General features: G+C 54.1%; 2 protein-coding genes across 2 annotated transcripts in view; both read right to left on the reverse strand.

Annotated features, from left to right (window-relative positions):
- CNNM3 (cyclin and CBS domain divalent metal cation transport mediator 3) overlaps positions 1-244 on the reverse strand; it is a 21,707-nt gene extending 21,463 nt beyond the window's left edge. Inside the window, exon 1 of the mRNA XM_007470227.1 lies at positions 11-244. Coding sequence (XP_007470289.1) covers positions 11-244 — 234 coding nt within the window. The remainder of the gene's footprint in view (positions 1-10) is intronic.
- A 5,140-nt stretch (positions 245-5,384) lies between these two features.
- CNNM4 (cyclin and CBS domain divalent metal cation transport mediator 4) overlaps positions 5,385-19,979 on the reverse strand; it is a 34,916-nt gene continuing 20,321 nt past the window's right edge. Inside the window, exons 2-7 of the mRNA XM_007470180.1 lie at positions 13,436-13,579; positions 13,010-13,144; positions 11,830-11,999; positions 11,471-11,567; positions 6,340-6,524; positions 5,385-6,022 (exon numbers count right to left, since the gene is read on the reverse strand). Of these exons, the coding sequence (XP_007470242.1) occupies positions 5,825-6,022; positions 6,340-6,524; positions 11,471-11,567; positions 11,830-11,999; positions 13,010-13,144; positions 13,436-13,579 (929 nt within the window). The 3' untranslated portion in view covers positions 5,385-5,824. The remainder of the gene's footprint in view (positions 6,023-6,339; positions 6,525-11,470; positions 11,568-11,829; positions 12,000-13,009; positions 13,145-13,435; positions 13,580-19,979) is intronic.

The following is a 19,979-nucleotide window of genomic DNA, read 5'->3' on the forward strand; positions in this document are numbered from 1 at the left end:
CAGGGGCCACCCAGGAACAGGAGCTGTTGGCGAAGCCCGAGCCGAAGAGGCGCAGGCGGAAGGTGGCCTCCGGAGCGGTCCGCATCTCCCCTCCGCGCGCCCACCCCGCGCCCGCCGCTCCGTCCTCCTCCAGACAGACACCCAGCACTCGCGGGCCCGACGCCGCCTCCCCGGCGGCGTTGCCCAGGCAGAGCGCGGCGAGCAACCAGCCTAGCCGACCCGCCGCCGCCGCCGCCGCCGCCATCGCCTGCTGCCCCCTCTCGGCCTCCCGCGCAGCCTACCCCTCCGCCTCCCCCGAGCCAATCGTCGCCAGCCCTGGCGCCTCTTCCGCCAATAGGCGGCGGGCGGGGGCGGGCCCCAGGGTCGGACTAGGCTGCGCCGGGGAGTAAACAAGCTGCGGCGCGATCCCGGGGCGGGTCGGGGGCGTGGGGCTCTCGGCCCCGCGGGGCTCGGCCGCGACTCCCGGGGCTGGGGCTGGCGTCCGGAGGGCGCGGAGCGGCGAACTGGCCCCCCTCCGCGGGCGTCTGGTTCTCACCGGCAGTCGCCGCTCACCGGGAGGCTGGGCCCGTGCTTTGGGAAGTCCCTCGCTCGGGACTCGGGCCGCAGAGCGGAGCGGCGCTCCTGAAATTGCAGGCAGAGAATTCAGCCAACGGAGATGGGCCGTTTTCTCAGAAAGGGACCCCCTGAACCACCGACCTAAAGGGCGAGGAGGGCTGAAAGAACCGGTGACTGGGCATCGGAAGCCAAGGTTTATTGAAAGTGTTTCTTGATCGCACCCGATTCTGCTATAGGTCTGGGACGTGACACACAGCCCCTGCCTTAAAGGAACTTGCATTCCCGCCAGGGAGAACGATGGTGAATACGTACACGCACGAAATCACTACCTCATTGGATCCTCACAGCTACTACATGTTATGAATATATTTTACCGGAGAAAAGTGAAGCACGACTCAGGCACGGATGTTGGGTTTCAACGCGACCGGCCTAATATCCTGTTCGCCATCCCAGCCACATTAGGAGATGGCAGCTCTGTCAGGAATTACTGTACAGTATCTGGTCACTCCACTTCTAGCAGATCATCCTTGGGAAAATAATTCCTAAAGACCAACAAGAACTATTCAAGAGAATCCTCCCAAAGACTGTGTGGTCCTTGGCAGTGTGGAATGTTCTTCAACCTATTATATGTGAACTTTACCTGGTTGGAAGGAAATAGACAACCTGCTAACAAGACTTCTCTATAGGAGTCCAGATGAAATGGGTTTTTTTGTTATTTTCTTTACATTTTTATGTATTTTCAAATCTCCTAACATACATAGACTTTCGTAAGGCCGTCCATGTACATGTCATTTAAAATGGTCTTTACAAGGATTCTATAGAAATTCATGTGCTGTGTCATGAAAACACTTTAAACAACAGTTTAGGCACTGTGGCTGCAATTAAGTAAAATACGTCTGTGTGGAAGGTAATGTGCAAGAATGAATAAGCCCGTGGCGAGTGACTGGCAGAAATATTGTGTGAAAAGTTCCAGAATAAGCCGCCAGCAGAAGCAATAATGACTACTGAGCCTTTCCACTGGGCTGGCATGCCTCTTTTGAAAAAAAAATAATAGTAGTAGACTCAACCCCTTTGGTTCACACTTCTGTCTCCAAGTCCAGATAAAATGCTGACACTGAGACAGAATGGACAACAGGCTTGAAATGAGTCATGTGCCTGAAAAGTTCACTAGCAAAGACCAGTTCCAGAGGTAAGATGGGGAGAACACTCGGTATATCTAGACAGGGCTCTGACTTTTGACAAGTTACTTTTCCTCTGGTCTTGTGCTCCCTTGGAAAACAACCTGTAACTTATTTGGGAGGGGGGAAACCTTTGAGTAGAAAAACAGTTGGATCACGCTTGGAAAACACAAATAGTGAGTTAAACTGTGAGACCCAAAGACAAAGGACCTGGTACAGAGCAAACAAAACTGCTCACAAGTGACTTTCTGTGAACAATAGAGGCCCCAACACTACTTTGCCAGCTTCTTTCTTCCTTGGCTCTGAGTTACTCTTTGGCCCATCATCACAGCATCAGTGGAGACACTTGTCACCAGGCATTCAGTTCCCCCACGGGCGATTTTTCCTTTCTGATCATTTGGTTCAAGACATTTCCATGTTTTATCTAGTATTCTTGAGTTTCAAACCCATAACTATTGTGTGTGACCCCTGGCTAATTCCTTCTTCTCAAGTCTGCAAACGTCACTTCCTCCAGCTGGTTTTCCTCAACCATCTTGACTAGATTGGGTCAAGGTTATGGGAGCATTGTGCTCCCCTCCAATAGCATCCAGTACTCACCTTCTTGTAAGACCCATTCATTCATTCAACAAGTATTTCCTGCATCCAGTGCCTGCAATGTACCGGTACTGTCCTAGTGCTGGGACTGCAGTGGAAATGAGAAAGACCCTGACCTGCTGGAGGTTAAGTTCTAGTGTGAGGACAACAGAAAATATACAAATCCGTATTTTAATATCTGACAATAAGTGCTATGGAGAATAACATGGCAATACAAGGAGACGGACAGAGGGACTGGGGCCAAGCTCTTTTGGATGGGGTGATGGGGGAAGCCTTCTTCAAGGAAGCAGCATTTGAACAGAGGCTTAGATGAAGCAAGGGGCTGGGCCTCACAAAGACCTGGGAGGAAGTTACAGGCGGAGAAGACAGCCTGAGGGGTTGGTGGCACCTGGCATGTAGCAAGGGCTTAAACATGTGCGGAACAGATGGATGAATGAAATTTATTGTTGCCCACCTATGCACAAGACTTTGCATTTGTTATTCCTTTTATCTGAAATGTCCTCTTTCCTTTCTGCCTACCCAGCGCCTCCCTTTTTTTAAACATCCCCCCCCCCCCCGCCGGAGTTGGCCCTGTCAAGCCAGGCTTGCTTGAGCCCCTGGCCTGGGTGCACTCGACTGCACACACAGGCCGAGGCACCTGTGGGCAGGAGTCTGCCTGGCTGAAGCCTCGGGAGCGGATACAGTGAGGTCCTTCTCAGGCGGGCTCTCCAGCGGTGAGCGCTCCAACTGTGAAACCACAACCAGCCCCTGAGTATGGACTGAGAGGCACCTGCTGCTATAAGACAATGTGATCATACTTTTGGATCAAGCTCCTTTCTCCTTCAGCCCCCAGGGGAGAGAGGAGGGGCAATCTGCCCATCCCAGCTGCCCCCAACCCTCTGGTGTCCATTTTACTGGATTCCTAAGGGTGGCAGTTGAGCACACTTGCCCTGTCTAGCAGCAGCTGGCACTCTCTAGCTCCTGTGACAACAGCCTTGATTATATATATTTTTGTAAATTACATTTCTGCTTCCTTTTTACTGCTAAACAGTCCCAGAATGCTGGCCCCTTGCCCTGTCATAGGTGACAGCCAGGCACAGCCACTTCTAGCTCTATGACCGGTACCGAGTATCGACAGAACTCAAACAGGCCAACTGTAAACTCACCAAGATTTATACATATTTCTTTTTTTATTACCAATCAAAAATAAATTCCATATATCGTTTAGCAAATATTATCATTGTTTTGTGACAAAAGACACAAGAGTCATAACAACAAAACTCCCCGAGAGTCGAACTCATAACAATGCCAAAATAAATCACAAAAATATACAAATTAAAATCTTATGCAAAATAAATATGAGTTATTTGCTACGGTGGCTGTAACTCGCCTACCCATCCAGGGGCCGTTTGCGAAGGTCTCCCTTCCACGGGAAGACACGCAGGGCTGGGCCAGGTCAGGGTACTGCTCAGCCCAGGAACCAGAGATTGGAATAGGAGGTGAAAAATTGCACTGGGAGGAGGAAGTCATCGGACCAGTAATATGTGGAAATAATCATGACCCTCTGCACAAAGTGATTATAAATGGGGACGGGAAGAGGAGGGGAGGCGGGACCATCTCTTGAAAGTAACTGTGCGTGCAAAGAGGTAGCCGTGGAAGTGTGTGCACCTGCTCCTTTGGCTTCACACACACTCGGTTCAGGCCGAGTCTGCTCCACCTGGCACTCAGGTCCCAGGGACACAGCTCTGCGAGCCCCTGTGTGAACTCGGAAAGCAAGCTGTTCCTGGAGAAAACTAAGGGGTTTTCAGGCCCCAACGGGGGACAAAGGTCTGGTGTCTTTTTTCCTTATGGCTTGAGAACCCATGGCTGTCACCACCTTCTCTGCAGACTTGTAGGAATCAATTCTGTGTCTGGAAGGACTTTAAAATCACCAGGGGCCAGTATACTTGGTGCAAGACATTTCCTGGTCCCCAACAGAGCACTTGGGATAACAGGACTCACAGGCTGAGGAAAGGAGTGAATAGATAACACTCAGGAAGGCCTGTGGAGTCTCCCTTGCCTGATCTTGGGCCCACCCGCCCCCCCAGCAACTGTTCCACCCAACCAAAGGGCCACTGTGGACCTTGGTCCTACAGCCTCCCCAATGGCGGGAAGCCTGCAGCACAGGGAAAAGGTGCTGGGGCAGGACTGCACGTGGGGCTGGGGCTCTGAGCGCCCAGGACCACGAGCTTCAGCAAAGGCCAGCACGACATCTCACACTAGGATAACACACACGTGGGGAAGACGGGGCTGCCAGCTGTGTGCTTTTGAGTTGGATCTGTAAGTGCGTGAACAAAGCCAGGTGAGCCTCAGCCACAGAGGAAAGGGCATGAAGGACCTGCTTAGGTTGGCTTCCTACAACGTCCTCTTGTCCTCAATCCCCAAGAGGCACTGGGGTTTTGGATTAGTAACCGGGAGTCCGGAAAGAAGGGCTTGGTGGGTCAGTGACTGAGACCTGACTTTCACTGTGGGGTGGGAAGGGGGATGGAACGAATTGCTAACGACGTAGATGCCCATGACCAGGTTCCCTCCTGGCCCCGAAAGGAGTATCGCAGACAAGTCCCCTCTAATGCAGTCGCTCCCCCAGCCTGGGGAAAACCTTTGGTGAAAGTGAGGTCAGGGCCTGGGGAGCAAGGGTTAGCAATCTTAAAGGTGTGAGACCCTGCCTAACACTTGGACTCAGCCCCATTACAAGGGGAGAGTTGTCCAGAGGGGCAGATATGAGGGACGGGGCGAGAGTCCTCAGCGGAGCCCAACTCACCAGGAGAGCCCATCAGCAGAGTTCTAGGAGATTCCTGGGTCCAGCGATTACCAGGAGGAGGTGTGCTCCTCTCCGCAGTTGCGAGTGTCACGTCCCTGATCACAGTTCCCAGAATCCCTCGGCCTCGGTGACACCAGGCGAGCCTCAGCGCGTGTCCGGGCACTTGTTCTCAGCACTATTTGGTTCTTTGCTTCCTGGGAAGAACTTTCTTCCCTCCCAAGAGAAAACCTTCCTCCAGCAGGCCCGTGGGATGCCATCTCTGGAGGAGGCGACGGGGAAGCAGAAAGAGTAGGCTTCCTGAGTCAGGGACACAGCCAAAAAGGCCACGGCTGGGAGCAGATTATGGCTATTGCTTCCCGGGGTGAGAAACCCTACCCCTTTTAAAGTTTTTGTGGGAAAAAAAAAAATTGTCTTTAAATAAAGTTCCTTAACCCTGTCTTCCCTTCCCCATATGGTATTAAAAAGTGGTGAGATGAGCCTAGTTTAGAAGCGCTCCTGGTCGCCGGCCCATTGCCCCACAGTCCAGGGTGGGCAGCCGCCAGCTCGGAGCTGTTCAGAGGTCCCTGTCGGAGGCCAGATCCCCCTCGGGTCGGCGGCCATCTGGCTGCTCAGTCAGACAGGCTATCTGTACCCCTTCTGGCCTAACAGGCTCCCTGTCTTCGTGTGGGCCCACTGGGGAGGCCCCCGCGGGGCTGGCGGGGGACCCCGGGCCCTCCCGTCAGACGGCGCCCTCGAGGGAGGCTCTGTGCAGCAAGGAGTTGCGCTCATTCAGGAGAGTCGTGGTCTCGTCCACCAGGGGCAGCTCGGACTTGTCGGTCAAGTTCTCGGCACAGATGGTGCACCCATCCGGGGGGAACTGGGGGCAGTTCTCCATGCGTGAGGCCAGCAGCCCATTCTGGTACTGTTGCCGGGTGATCTGCAGGGGGAAGCGGGACGGCCTGGTTCACCGACAGCAGGGCTGGGGGGGCCAACCCTACAGGAGACCCGGAGAAACAGCCAGGAGGCAGCCAGGAGGGAGGCTGCAAGTCCAGGAGAGAGGGCGTGACCCAGGGGGCGGGGCGGGGCGGTGACCAAAGAGTGAGGAGCTAGAGCAGGAGGGACACGCATCCCGGGCCCTCCGTGCTGGGTATGGTGGATCAAAGAAAGAAGCTGCCGGTCAGAGGCAGAGTGATCCAGACGCCCAGGATGAGGAGGATGGTGCTGCCTGGGAAGAGGGCCATGGGGAGTGCTCACCTTAATGTACTGGAGGTCCATGAGCGCCCGGACGCTGAAGTCGGAGGTGTACTGGCCCAGGATGGAGCTGCCGAACTGGTTGCTGCTGCCTGCCAAGGGGGCTGTGCTCGACGCCGTTTCTGAGCGGTCCGGGTAGCTGAGGGAGGCCGAGCGGCTGAGGGGTGCGGGGTGGGATGGGGAGCGGTCTGTGGAGGGAGAGAGGCTGTCAGGCCGGGGGCCAGCCTGGTGCCCCTCACAGCCTCCCGTCCAACCTTGTCCACGGACACCCGGGCAGTGGTGCCCCCGCCGGCAGCGGGAGGTAGATCTCGGGCACAAACGAACGGAAGCTCTGCCTGCAGAAGGTCGGACCTCATCTACGCCAATGAGCTAGTTTATTTAGGACTGTGGTGCAGTAAGTATTAAAAAGTCTACCCAAACAGATGAACAAAACAGAGAACAAAAACCAGAGACACAGAAAGTTTATGGCTACAAAACCCCTCATTTCCCCAACAGCTGATCAGGCAAGGGCGACACGATGATGACCCGAGCATGGCAGAGGAGCCACTGTCCCTGTCTCGATGACAGCTTCTGTCAAGGGACATAAACTGCATACTTTCTTTTTTTTTTGCGGTATGCGGGCCTCTCACTGTTGTGGCCTCTCCCGCTGCGGAGCACAGGCTCCGGACGCGCAGGCTCAGCGGCCATGGCTCACGGGCCCAGCCACTCCGCGGCATGTGGGATCTTCCCGGACCGGGGCACGAACCCGTGTCCCCTGCATCGGCAGGCGGACTCTCAACCACTGCGCCACCAGGGAAGCCCAAACTGCATACATTTAAATTATATGAAAAGGAAGAACCTACAGTTTGCACTCTCTCACCACACGTCATACACCCCCCAACATGACACCCTGCTCACATCTCAAAATGCTCGTAAGAGCTCAAAAGTGTGTTCTGCACGTAACCTGTTGTGTGTGGAACAGTCCTGCCCTGTGTCTGCTGAGCCCAGCCAGTCTGGCAGGGGGGTGGAGTACAGCAGATTCCTCTCAGAGGAACCTAGAGGCCCCAGAGCTCCAGGCTTCCCACTCTGGGGTGTCTGGGGGCTGGGTCCCAGTCCCCCTCCCATGAGGCAGAGCCTGGGGTAGCGGTGGCAGTGCCTCTTCCCGCCACTAGGGGAAGCACAGGCCTCCATTCGGTCGACTGAAACCAGGAAAGGGGAATGGCTCAACCTCCAGCGAGGAAGGAACCAGCTCCTTATTTTGGAAAAGGAAGGGCACACACATTATTGTACATCATTAGCTCGTATTTTTGGGAACACTCAGAAAACAATGAAATGCACCAAGAAGTTAATTGTGGAGGCATACTGGCTTGTTTTAAACAAACAGGAAGTGGACTAAGCTGATTTGCTTAGTTAACTAGTTACTAACTACTGAGCTTGCTATTCTAACAAACAGACCAGTGAAAAGAGCAACCATTGAATCTGGGTGGCTGAACCAAGTGCGACTGAATTGAGTAATACGCTACGTTTGAGTTTCATTCGTAAAACTAGGAAAATACAGTCTGGATATTCTATGATTACGTGGTATACAACCACTAGAGGACCATGTGCATGTATCACTCATTCTAACTTAAGCAACACCTCTGATTAAGTTCTAGCAAAGACCAGAAACACTAGGGATATTGCTTAATATTTAACATTAATTATTTGGATGATAGAATGCTTTTAATTAATGCTTATTAACACTCCAGGAACAGGAACTGAATTTAAACCAACATAAATTAGTCACATGGCCTATTAAAAACAGAGGTCTAGAAATCTAACAAAATATGAAGTGTTTGTTTCTGAATAATGAAATTATGATGCTTCTTAATTTTCTTAAGATTTTTTTTCCACCTTCCCAATTTTCTAAATAAGCTGTGTTACTTTTATGATTAAAATGAAACAACACAAAACAAAAAAACAGGGGGTTTGACTCGGTAAGTCCATTTCTGGAAGAATATTCTCAGGACATAATCTTAAGTACGTAAGAAGTTTTTCCGTAAAGAGGTTTACATCATGCTGTTATACTTAGAATATAGACCCCCATGAATATGCATAAGGGGGAAAAAACCAAATGAAGGCACACCTGCTTGGTGAAACCCTGTGTGGCTCTAACTAGAAAGCTTATGGAAAAGTGTCTCGGTTCCCACATTAGGTAAAGACCTCAGGATTCAAACCATGTAGGCATCGACTCCCGGCCATCTATGAGACAGAAGCAAGAGAGGAAGATGAGAGTGAGGCTGAGGGGTTGGCCAGTGAGGGCTGACATGGCCCATTCTGTTCTCATCAGACAGCCCCCTGCTCAAAGGCCACTAATTGCTTCGTACTTCCCATCACTGCCAAAAGTTGGCTGTGTTTGAACGGGACAAGTGACTTCTAAATCACCTTTTCACTTTTTCTTTTTTTTAAAGAGGATCAATTTTAAAAAGTGTGTTTTTGTACATTTATGATGGAAAAAACCCCAGCTGTACAAACAGAATAGGGGAAACAGTTGGCTGAAGTGATAGGTTTTTAGCACTGCTGGGACCCAGGGACCTTCTCTAAGTTATGCGCTGAGACCGGGGCTCAAAGACACTCGTGATGCTCTTCTCCTCCGGGCTCAGCAGCCCAGGCCAGAATCCTGACATCAGGACCTCTGCCGCCGCAGTATACATGGGATAGGAGTCCCTCGAACTGAGTGATTCTGGGGCCAACACAGTTCCCACCGACCCTGGGACAAGGCTCGGGAGTGTGACATATCAAAGGCCAGAAACAGCATGTTTCTGTGGCTTTTGGAATTTCTCTAAACACTTTCTGATTGGAATGTCACATTTTGGTTGTAATAGAGAAAAAACAAACAGTAACTGGAGCTCTAACTAAACATTTTATATCAATTCTCTCACTGCTGCCAACAATGCTAAGAAGTGGGCACATGTATTGCTCCCATTTCACAGGGGGAAACGAAGACTTAGAAAAGGTAAGTCAGCTCCCGGAATCATTTAGCTGGTGTCTACGGAGACCCCATTCAACCAGGGCAGTATGACTGCGGCCACACTTCTAACCACCCAGCTGCTGCCTCCCCCTGGCAGGTGGAACCAGCAGCCAAAGAATGAAAACCAAAGCCTGTGAGGAAAGCTGGAAAGTTTTTTAGAGAAAGCTGATGGGGTGACAAGTCATCCTGCTGAGGCCTGTGAGTGGCCCTGAGCAGCTGGGCTCACTTGGCCTGGCCGGGAGCCACCCTCCACTCCCAGCCTGTCACCTGCGGGCATGTGTGTCTCTTCTCAAAGACTGAAGGACCTCTGGGGAAACCCTTCCAGGACCTGGGCAAAGGCACATAGTAATTGGGCCCCAGGCCAAGCACAGCTAGCACTGGTCAGGCTGGCCCACAAGTGTGAACAGGTGGGATGGCACAGGTGCTGGGCGGGGGCGGGGCCCCCAGTGCCTGCTGGGAGCGGTTAATGCAGCTGCAGTGTGAGGGCTCAGGCGGCAGGTGGCAGTGCAAATTCTCCAGCCATGCCATGTTACCTGAGAGCCGGGAGAGCAGGGAGTTCTGCTTGCTAGGCGGACACCTGACCAGGGTGGAAGGGTGATGGGTGATGGGTGGGGTGGACGTGGAGCCATAGGAACAGGATGGAGAAGCAGACTTGCTGGGGGCCAGGTTCCCTCGAGCAGAGAGGGGGCACAACAGTAAAGGGGACCCGGCCCTGACGGGGAGGGTGCTCAGAGCTGACCAGAGCCCTGATCAGAGAAGGGCAGAAGCTGGTGGAGTGTGCCCAGAGCCCCCGGAAGTCATCTCCCCTCCCTTCCAGCCACTGCAAGTGGGAACCTGGGGCCTCCACATCAAAAGACAGAGCCCAGGACCCTAACCAGGCTCTGAGGCATGGCTGCAGAGAAAGGGTGCTTGGAGGGACATCCCGTGACTGTGTGCCCTGCTGCACAAGATTTCCCCAAGCTGGACCACAAGAGGTGCTCTCAGGAGGGGCAGAGAAGTCCTCCCCAGGCCTGAGGCACCTGGGCAGGGGCCACCTGTTCCAAAACCCAGCTGTGCAGCCTTGTTTCCCACTCCCCTCCCCCAGGAGCCTGCTCACACTGGTGAAGGAGCTGAGCTGTGTCAGTATGCATGGGTGCCCAGCCCCCCACACAGGGGTCCTCTTTGTCAAAGGACAGTAACAGGCACAGCATGGAGGCTCCCCAGGAGCTGCAGCAGCCCCCTCACCATGTGCCTATCCCCAGCACCAAAGCAGACTTTCACTCTCCAGCCCGCAGCAACCTGGGGCCGGAGGGGTCACACAACTGGTGAGGAGCTGAGCCAGGCGAGACTTGGGCCTTGTCTGCAGGGCACCCCCTCCAGCAAGGGGAGCCTGAGCCACCCAGGACCGGAGAAGCAGAGGGCGCCGGGGTGGCCAGTGGCCCTTCTCAGAGGCTTTCCAGTCCTTTCTTTGCCCCCAGGTCCCTTTACTCCATCAGAGAACGGCCCCTTAACCAAAAGGCAGTGGCTCAGCCCCCTGAAAAGCCGAAGCCATCTGCAAACTGCGCGGCCGAAAAACAGGCCCTGGCCTGGCCTCCAAACATGGGAGCTATGGGCCCTCTTCCCCCACCCTGACTCCCCTGGCCCAGTCTTCACAAGTGAGGCCCTGCAGCCTCCCTCCACCTGCCTCCCTCTCAACTGGCCTCCCGCCGTCATGGCTAAGGAGGGCCACTGTGGCCCACTTGCCCAGTTGGTCCACTCTGCTGTCACAGGAACCCCTGCTCAAGGGCCACTAATGGCCTCCTGCTTCGTGTCGCAAGCAAATGCCATCAACTTCCTGCGGCTCCCTGACTCATATCCAACCTCTTCCTCATCTCCTGGTGGGCTGGTCTCACCACCTCAGAACACACTCTCAGCTCCCTCCGGGCTCTCGTCAGAATCCCCTCATCTCTTCCCTCCACCCTCTGAACCTGGTCCCAAGGGGCGAGTCACTGCTCTTCCAGGCCACTTCCTTGAGGCCCTGGCAGCTCTGGCCCTCGCTGGCCTCCTCTCCCCCGAGCCACCTGGGTTATGACCCTTCTAGGCGGCCCTAGGTTCTGGGGGACCAGTCCGAGTCTCTCCCCATCCAGGAGTGCTGGAGGGCGGCCCAGACATGGCCCAGAGACTCACCAGAGGGGGACGAGGACAGGGCCATGGTCCCGTAGTACGAGAAGGCGCCCGTCTCAAACTTCATGTTCTCCTTCCCGGCCTCCACCTCCACCTTCCCCTGAAAGAACACGGGTTAGGGTTACAAACAGAGTTGAGAAGGAAAAAACACCTGGGAAGAAAAAGCCTGAGGCACGAGGGAGACGCGAGGAGTGAACAGGGCTGTGGGCCCCGTGGAGGAGCTAGTTCCAGAGCCCTGGAGACCCGGGGGCTCAACGGCGGCCTTGCAGGCGGAGGACAGGCAACGGGGAGCAGCGGCTCAAGGGCAGGAAAGCAGGTGAGAGGGCGGCGCGGGCAAGGAGGACGGGGCGGGGCAGGCACACCTGCAGGACGAGGATAAAGTAGTCAGCCGGCTTGTTGCGGGTGTACAGGTAATGGCGGACGTAGTGCTTGTTGTGCTCATCGAACTTGAGCTCCTGAATGACGTCTGGGTACTTGAGCAGCCGCAGCAGGATCTTCTCCGATATCAGAGAGGGGCTGAACTGGGGAACCTCTGGAGGAGGAGAGAGGAGGATTTCACATGAGGCCAGGCTGGGCAGGGCAGTGCCTGGAACATGGTCACTGCTGTGCTGGACGGCTCCTCACTGCCTGGCCCTGCCTCCCCGGAGGGCATGACCTTGGCTCCGGCCTCGGTACATGCAAGTCTGTCACCGGTTGGGCCTGGACAGTGGCTCCTGCACTAATAAAACATGACCTCAGGCAAAGTCCTTCACCCGTGCCTCAGTTTCCTCATCTGTAAAATGGGGATTTAAAACTTCATGAGGTCGCTGTTTGGTGAAATGGGATAACAGATGTAGGACACTTAGACACACGCTTGCCACATGCGAAGTGCCTAATAAACGTGACTATCACTACTGTCAGTATCCACATCATCAATAGCCCGGCAGGAAAAGCACAGGAGAGGGAAGGATCACAGCTTTAGCAAGTGAGGGCTGGGAAGGAAGTCAGACTGAGGGGAGAGGACAGAGCAGGCGGGCGTTTTCCTAATCAATCACCCGTGTCTCCAAGGGAGCTTTGAGTCAGGGGTGAGAAGAGAGAAAAGTCATTGACCTAGAAGTCAGGTCCCAAGGGGCCCAGCAGATGCAGGCGGAGGGGAGGCAGAGAGATGAGAAGGGAGCTGGATCCAGACGCTCAGAGAGGATGAGCATGCAGGGCTGTGGGCTGCACCCAGGAGGAGGGGGCATATGGAAGGGCCTCCTTCTCCCTCCTCAACGGGGAGCCCGGTGCCCACCTCAGGTTCTCCCAGCACAAAATAGCCAAAACAAACCCGGATGGTTCCTGGAAGTTTGTAGCAGCAACCCATTAACGGGGAAAACAAACCGCAAGGATCTTCGGTGGGGATGGAAGGAAAACACCTCGCCCCCTTCCAGAGGCAGCCGCACGTGCCCCAGGCCCTTCATCTGCTGTAGCCCTTGTCCCCTGGGGAGGAGTAACCAGAGGCCCAGCACGTCTCCCTCCGGGGCTGTATCCCACCGACACCCGAAGGCCCCCGCATGCTCTTACCCGTGGACAGGAAGCGATGAGCAGCCAGAAGTAGCTGAGGTGAAATTTTCACCGTGAGTCCATTGTCAGCATCCTTGAAGGCTGAGAAGTCTCGTTTGTTCTTCTCAGATACCCGTTTCCGGCTTCGGTTGTCAGCTGCAAGAGAAGGAATCTGGAACTGAGAACAGCATCCCCCAAGGACTGGGGAACAGACTGGTACCCACCCACCAACTCCCAGCTCCGTGGGCCCTTCTTCCACCGGAAGCAGAAGCAGCAGTGTCTGCGCTGAGACACAAATGCTGGGAGGAAGGAAGGTGGCTCCTGCGGATGCTCCGAGCAGCCCTGGTTGGTGCCCAGCCTCCCGTCCCCACGGCGGCCTTCCCACCTGGGGACAGCAGGTGCCAGTCTGAGCAGAGCAGAGCAGGGCAGGGTGGGAAGGGGACTCACTGTACATATCAGACTCGTCCAGGATCTCGGACTTGATGATCTCCTCGATGACGTCCTCCAGGGTGACCAGGCCCAGCACCTCGTAGAAGGGGTCACCTTCGCCCTCGTTGTTCACCTTCTGCACAATGGCCAGGTGGGACTTCCCTGCGGGGACAATATAATGAGTCAAACAAGAGCAGAGGGACCAGTCATGAGACTCCTCGACCAAAAGTAAACACATTTGGGGTCATAAGTCACTGGGGTGGGGTCATGAACGGCCTTTTTTCCCTTTTGTGCATTTCCTGATGCTTCTATTGCAAACAGACATTGCTTTCATGGAGAGGAAAACCAAAAGTATTTTTCAATTTAAAGGCATTTAATTAAGGACCATTTGTTTAAATAGAATGAAAATGGCAAGGCCCTGCCGGGTGCCGCGCATCAGGGCCTCCTGGGACCCCTGGGAAGGGGAGAGACCCACCCTGACAACTCGTGGACAGAGGCAGCATTGGTCAGGGCCCTGCGTGCACCAGCTGGACATGGGGCTCCCCAGGGGGCCCACGCCGCCCCCCATGGGCCTCAAAGGCCACTCTCATCCCTTCATCCAGTGCTCCCTGGCAACACTTCCTTGCATGTACCCAGGGGCCGTGATCCTGCCCAAGGCAAGGGCTCTCAGTTCCCAAAGCCATTAACAAATTAGCCCAGGCTATAATTAGGCCAGGCAGGTACTATAATTAGAGGAGGACCACCCTTAGAGGCAAGAAAGAAAGTTAGGAGGCAGAGGGTGGGGAGGAAGGACCCTCCACAGAAGCTCTGTGGGGCGGCAGGGCTTCCCAGGCCCTCCTTTGGGGTCCCACACTGCTCTCGTGCCCCTCGCCCCAGCGCGTGACAATGACAGGGTGACAGCCAAAAAGGGCCCGGCCCGCACTCTGGGTTGAACGGGACTGTGTGACCCACACACGGGGACACGGGTCTAGAGCAGCCTAAGGGGAGAAGGCCCGGAGAGCTGTGAAGGTCAAGTCAGCCTCCCCTGCGTGACCCAGCCTCAGCCCTGACTCTAGCACACGGTGCGCAGAGGATGTTCTCCAGGTCTCTGAGGCCTCAGGGAATCCCAGCCCCAGGATGCATCTCCATAACTCCTAGGGGCCTCTGAGGGAGAACAGAGACATGCCAGTTCTCGGGACCAGCATTTTTAAAAATAAAGTGAAAAATCGCAGCGTACACTGCATGGGGGGGAGTACTGTTTGTTGTCTGTGTGGTTGGGTTTTTTTGTTGTTTGTTTTGTTTTTAATTAATTTATTATTTTTTATTTATTTTGGTTGCGTTGGGTCTTCGTTGCTGTGCGCGGGCTTTCTCTAGTTGCGGTGAGCGGGGTCTGCTATTCGTTGCGGTGTGTGGGCTTCTCATTGCAGTGGCTTCTCTCGTTGTGGAGCACGGGCTCTAGGTGCGCGGGCTTCAGTAGTTGTGGCACGCGGGCTCAGTAGTTGTGGCTCACGGGCTTAGTTGCTCTGCGGCATGTAGGATCTTCCCGGACCAGGGCTCGAACCCGTGTCCCCTGCATTGGCAGGCGGGTTCTTAACCACTGCGCCACTAGGGAAGCCCTGTGTGGTTGGTTTTTTTGTGTGTGAAACTTTTCCACAAGGTGCCGGTCACTGTGGTATCCTTATTTCCAGTCGTGGTCAAAAACCTTTCAGCACTTTGCCAGGAAGAACCATGGGCTCGATTAAAACTTTCCAGTGTCTTCAGAGCTGAGCCGGCAAGACCCAGAGCTCGGCCCAGGTCCTCAGCAGGCAGCAGCCAGTCAGGGCCAGAACCCTGGTGTCCGGCCCCCCGGCCTCTTCACCTGTCAGTGCTACCCAGGCAGGAGTGCTCTCTGGAGACAGAAAGGATGCTCTGAGGGGCCTGGGGCAGCCAGTTAAGCTGTGGCATCAGGCGGGAACCAGAATTAGAGCAAGGGAGCTTCTGCTGCTTCCAGACGGCACACCCTAATAAGCCTGGGAGCGCCCAGTGCTGGGGAGACACGCAGGCCCCCACAGGCACTCTGGTGGGTGGGCAGGTAAACGGGCACTCATTTCAGGAGGCCAAGTTGGCGGCATGTCTCAGAATTCAGGGTCCCTAAGCTTGGACTTGGAAATTCCACGGGTAGGAACTTTCTCTACAGATGTAATTTTCAAAACGCAGAAAGACAGAGCAAGCAAAGGGGCTCATCAGAACATTCTTTTTAACAACCTCAAACCTCGAGAGCAATGGAGCAGCAGTCCTTAACAGGAGCCACTGCTGTTCTGGGGAGAACGCGGCACAGCCGGATGAACCACGCTGTGGAAGGAAGCCCTGGAGAGGCTATAACGGGACAGAATGCGTGCTGCCATCTGCCTGCGAGGGCCAGTGAGGTGTAAACTCCCCTGTTAGTGTCTGGAGGAGATAACCATGGCCACCTTTGGGGATATTTGGAGTTTGAGGGAGGGGCCTTGTTATCCCTCACTTTATACCCTTCTATATTGTCCTACTTGCTAGGCATGTTTTACTTCTAGAGTTTTTTTTTTTTTTAATTGAGAAAAAATGAAGGGGGAAAAACAAAATTAAAGCGAACAAAGGGAAACTGGTGAGAGGGGGTGAGCAAGGACCCTCCATGCCTAACCTGCCGCAGACTGAGCCCCGGAGAACAGGGTGGGTGTGGCTCAGTCCGCAGGTCTTTGCTCACAGCCCAGGGCCCTGCAGAGAAGACACAGCTCCAGTAATCTGAGAAAACGTCCCCCTCCCCACTGAACCCTCTGATTAACCCACAGACTCAGAACAAGTCCTGACCCACAAAACAGTCACGGGTCACACTGGGCCTCACAGGGAAAGGTGGGTGGCTCCTCTGAAGGACCGAAATGCCCCTCCTGTGGATGAAACGAGCAGATTCCTTGAGCCCCTCTCAGCCCCCTCCCTGCTCCTCTCTGGGGCACCTTGGTTTGTGGAATCCACTGGTGGGTGTGGGCGCCCTCTAGTGGCAGCACCTTGCAGACAGGTACCCTGTAGGTAAGGCAACCTGGGGCACGGCCCACGGCCAGCCCTGCTCTGCAGGCTAAGAGCTTGGAACGCTGCACTGACTGTGGCTGGCCAGTTGGGCCCCATGCACAGGTGCTGGGCTGGGGGCCAGTCAGTCATCCTCTGCTGGCCCGGCACAGGCCATGTCTGCCTTCTTCTAATTTATCTGCCCAGAGGGGCCATTCTTGGGTCATAGCAGAACCATCTCCCCCACTGGTCAGAGAACCTCTCTTGCCAAGCTCACCAATGACTTCCAACAGTGGGGTCTCAGTCTCAGATGACCTGCCCAGGCCACAGTCTCTGACAAGGGGCCAACTCTCTCCCTCCCCCTGGAAATCCTCCCTCTCCTTGGCTTCCAGGACACGGCTCTCCTGGTGTTCCTCTGACCTCAGGGCTGCTGCTTCTCCTTGAGAAGAGAGGGTCCCAGGGCTCAGTCCTTGCACCTGGTCCCTTGCCTCTGGACTTTAAATACAAACTATAAGTCAAGGCGTCTCAAATAAGTATGAGCAGCCCAGCCCTCTCCTGTGCTCTCCAGACTCACATATCCAGCCAGCTGCTCGCTGACAGCTAGCTCCACGTGGCTGTCTAACATCCTGAACTTAACTCGGCCAAAACCTAGCTCCTGCCCTTCCTCCAGACCTCCCCAATCTCCATCCATCTAGTGGATGAGGCCCTGGAGGAATAAACTTTGCCACCTCTATTTCTTTTCTTCTCTGGCCACGCTGTGCGGCATACAGAATCTTAGTTCCCCAACCAGGGTTGGAACCCAGGCCCCCTGCAGTGGAAGCGTGGAGTCCTAGCTGCTGGACCACCAGGGAAGTCCCTGATTCCTCTGTTTCTCTACCCTTCTACATCCAACCCACTCAGCAGATCCCATCAGCTCTGCCTGCAACGGACACCCAGAATCCAACCTCCTCTGGGAGCCTCCACTGCTACTGCCATGTGCTGAGCCACGTGCACCTCCTCTCACCCAGAGGGTGAGACCCCAAGTCTTCATCCTGGACCCGAGTCTACTCTCAACACAGCAGCAAGGGGGACCCTCTTACAGGAGAAGTTATAACGTCACCTCATGCTGTGCCCCAAATGCTCCAGTGGCTCTGTCTCACTCCAGGTAGACAGCATACTCCTCGCAGCGGCCTGGGGCCCAAAGCCTTCCTGCTGCCCTGCTCTCTCACACTTGTGCCGCTCGGCCTCCTGGCTCTTCCTCAAACTCCTAAGGCTGCTCCCTCAGCCTGGCCTGCTCCTCCCCCACACACCTGCCCAACTCAGCCTGCTTCGGGTCTTCCTTCACTGCTCAAATGTCACCTTGGCCTACCCAGAGGGCCTCACTGAGTACTGCAACCCTTCCTCCAGCCCCGCAACCCTGGCCTTTAGTTTATCACCTACAATAAACAATAGAGGGCTTCCTTGGTGGCGGAGTGGTTAAGAATCCGGCTGCCAATGCAGGGGACACAGACTCGAGCCCTGGTCCGGGAAAATCCCACATGCCGCGGAGCAGCTAAGCCCATGTGCCACAACTACTGAGCCCGCACTCTAGAGCCCACGAGCCAAAACTACTGAAGCCCACGCGCCTAGAGCCTGTGCTCCGCAACAAGAGAAGCCACCGCAATGAGAAGAAGCCCTCGCACCACACTGAAGCGTAAACCCCGCTCACCGCAACTAGAGAAAGCCCGCGTGCAGCAACAAAGACCCAACGCAGCCAAAAATAAATTTAAAAAAATAATAGAACATGCTTGTTCATTGTGTTTGTTGTTTTATGGACCATCTTCTCCCACTAGATTGAGAGCTCCATCATATCAGAGGCTGTCGTCTGTGTTCCCAAAACTCAGAACAGCAAGCAGCACACAGTAGGTGTTCAATGAATATTTGTGGAGTGGATGACACAGTTCATGTGGATGTGCCTTAGGAAAAGAAACATAACCAATGGGGGAAGGGGGAGGGGGACGGAGACTAGGCAAAGAATTATTCTGAATTTTAGTAATCAAGAAGTTTCTGTAGGGACTTCCCTGGTGGCGCAGTGGTTAAAACTCCATGCTCCCTTGGGCTTCCCTGGTGGCGCAGTGGTTGAGTCCGCCTGCCGATGCAGGGTACACGGGTTTGTGCCCCGGTCTGGGAAGATTCCACATGCCGTGGAGCAGCTGGGCCTGTGAGCCATGGCCGCTGAGCCTGCACGTCCAGAGCCTGTGTTCCGCAATGGGAGAGGCCGCAGCAGTGAGAGGCCCGCGTACTGAAAAAACAAAACAAAAACAAAAACAAAAAACAAAAAAAAATCTCCATGCTCCCAATGCAGGGGGCCCAGGTTCGATCCCTGGTCAGGGAACTAGATCCCACATGCCTGCCACAACTAAGGAGCCCATGTGCCACAACTAAGGAGCCGGCGAGCTGCAACTAAGACCCGGCGCAACCAAATAAATAAATAAATAAATATTTTTTTTAAAAAGCAACAGGGGGGTGATGACTTTTAAAAAAAAAAGCAGCTTCTGAACAGTAATTCAGAAATTACTATTAACTGATTTACCATTTAGAATAAGAGGATCAACTTAGGACTTACATTTATGATTCTCATTGTATGGAGTTTAAATCTAATATAGAATTTCATTTTAATGAGTTACCTCATTTGATTATTAGTATCCATTCAACTGGATAATTGGATTTTGGGGGGAGAAGTGGGGTGAGAAATGAAACATGAAAATTGACATAATACATCTACTCCAAAAGCTGAGAATCCCACATTTTCCAAGGCAGTCCTTATTCAAAGAAAAAAAGGCTGAGACAATGTAGCAAAATGATTATATTTGGCTGACCCATATGAAATTGCTGATATCTGACTATTTTTGGCCAAAAAAAAGATAATTTCAATTCATATGGTTTAACCTAACAGTATGGGGGTTTCAGTATGGTTTCTGTTTTCTTTTTTATATTTCCCCAAACAGAAACTCTAAAATTTCCATCATCAATGGTATAATTAGAAAGAAACACATAAGAAAGAAAGAAACTCTTAAAAATACTCTCACACTGCTTTGCTAGGGCTTGGGGCTTCCTCAGACTTCTAATTCTAAATTCAAGCACTGCTAGGAAGGGGCAACCTGGCTGTGGGGAAGGGAAGGAGGCACCTTGAAATTGCTGTCCTGAGGTCACCTCTGGGCCACATCTGGCTGCAAGCTTGCCCTCTCCGCCCTTTTCAGCCTTTGTCCAGGTCAGAAAGCTGCACGAGGCCTCTAGAAACCCCCGCGAGATCGGCAGATGCAGACAGCAAGCTTGGGCCTCTTTCACTGCCCTCTCCCACCTGGAAGAGGGGGCAAAGCAGAGGGAGGACCTGCCTGAGTCCCTCAACAACCTCTTTACCCTTCCACCAGCCCGTTAGCACTCACTGCCCCCGCGCTGCCCCGCCCCAGTTCTTCCTTTCCCAGCACTTGGAAGGCCGCGGGCTGTGCCATCGGCTGCCTGGCATCCAGCTCCCCACGGACCAGGACCAGGATGCAGCTCAGCCTGGCCTGCGCCGTGATTCACTTCTCTCCACGAGCCCCCGTCCCTCGCC

This window comes from Lipotes vexillifer, unplaced genomic scaffold, assembly GCF_000442215.2.
Source record: "Lipotes vexillifer unplaced genomic scaffold, Lipotes_vexillifer_v1.1 scaffold1139, whole genome shotgun sequence".
NCBI lineage: Eukaryota > Metazoa > Chordata > Mammalia > Artiodactyla > Lipotidae > Lipotes > Lipotes vexillifer.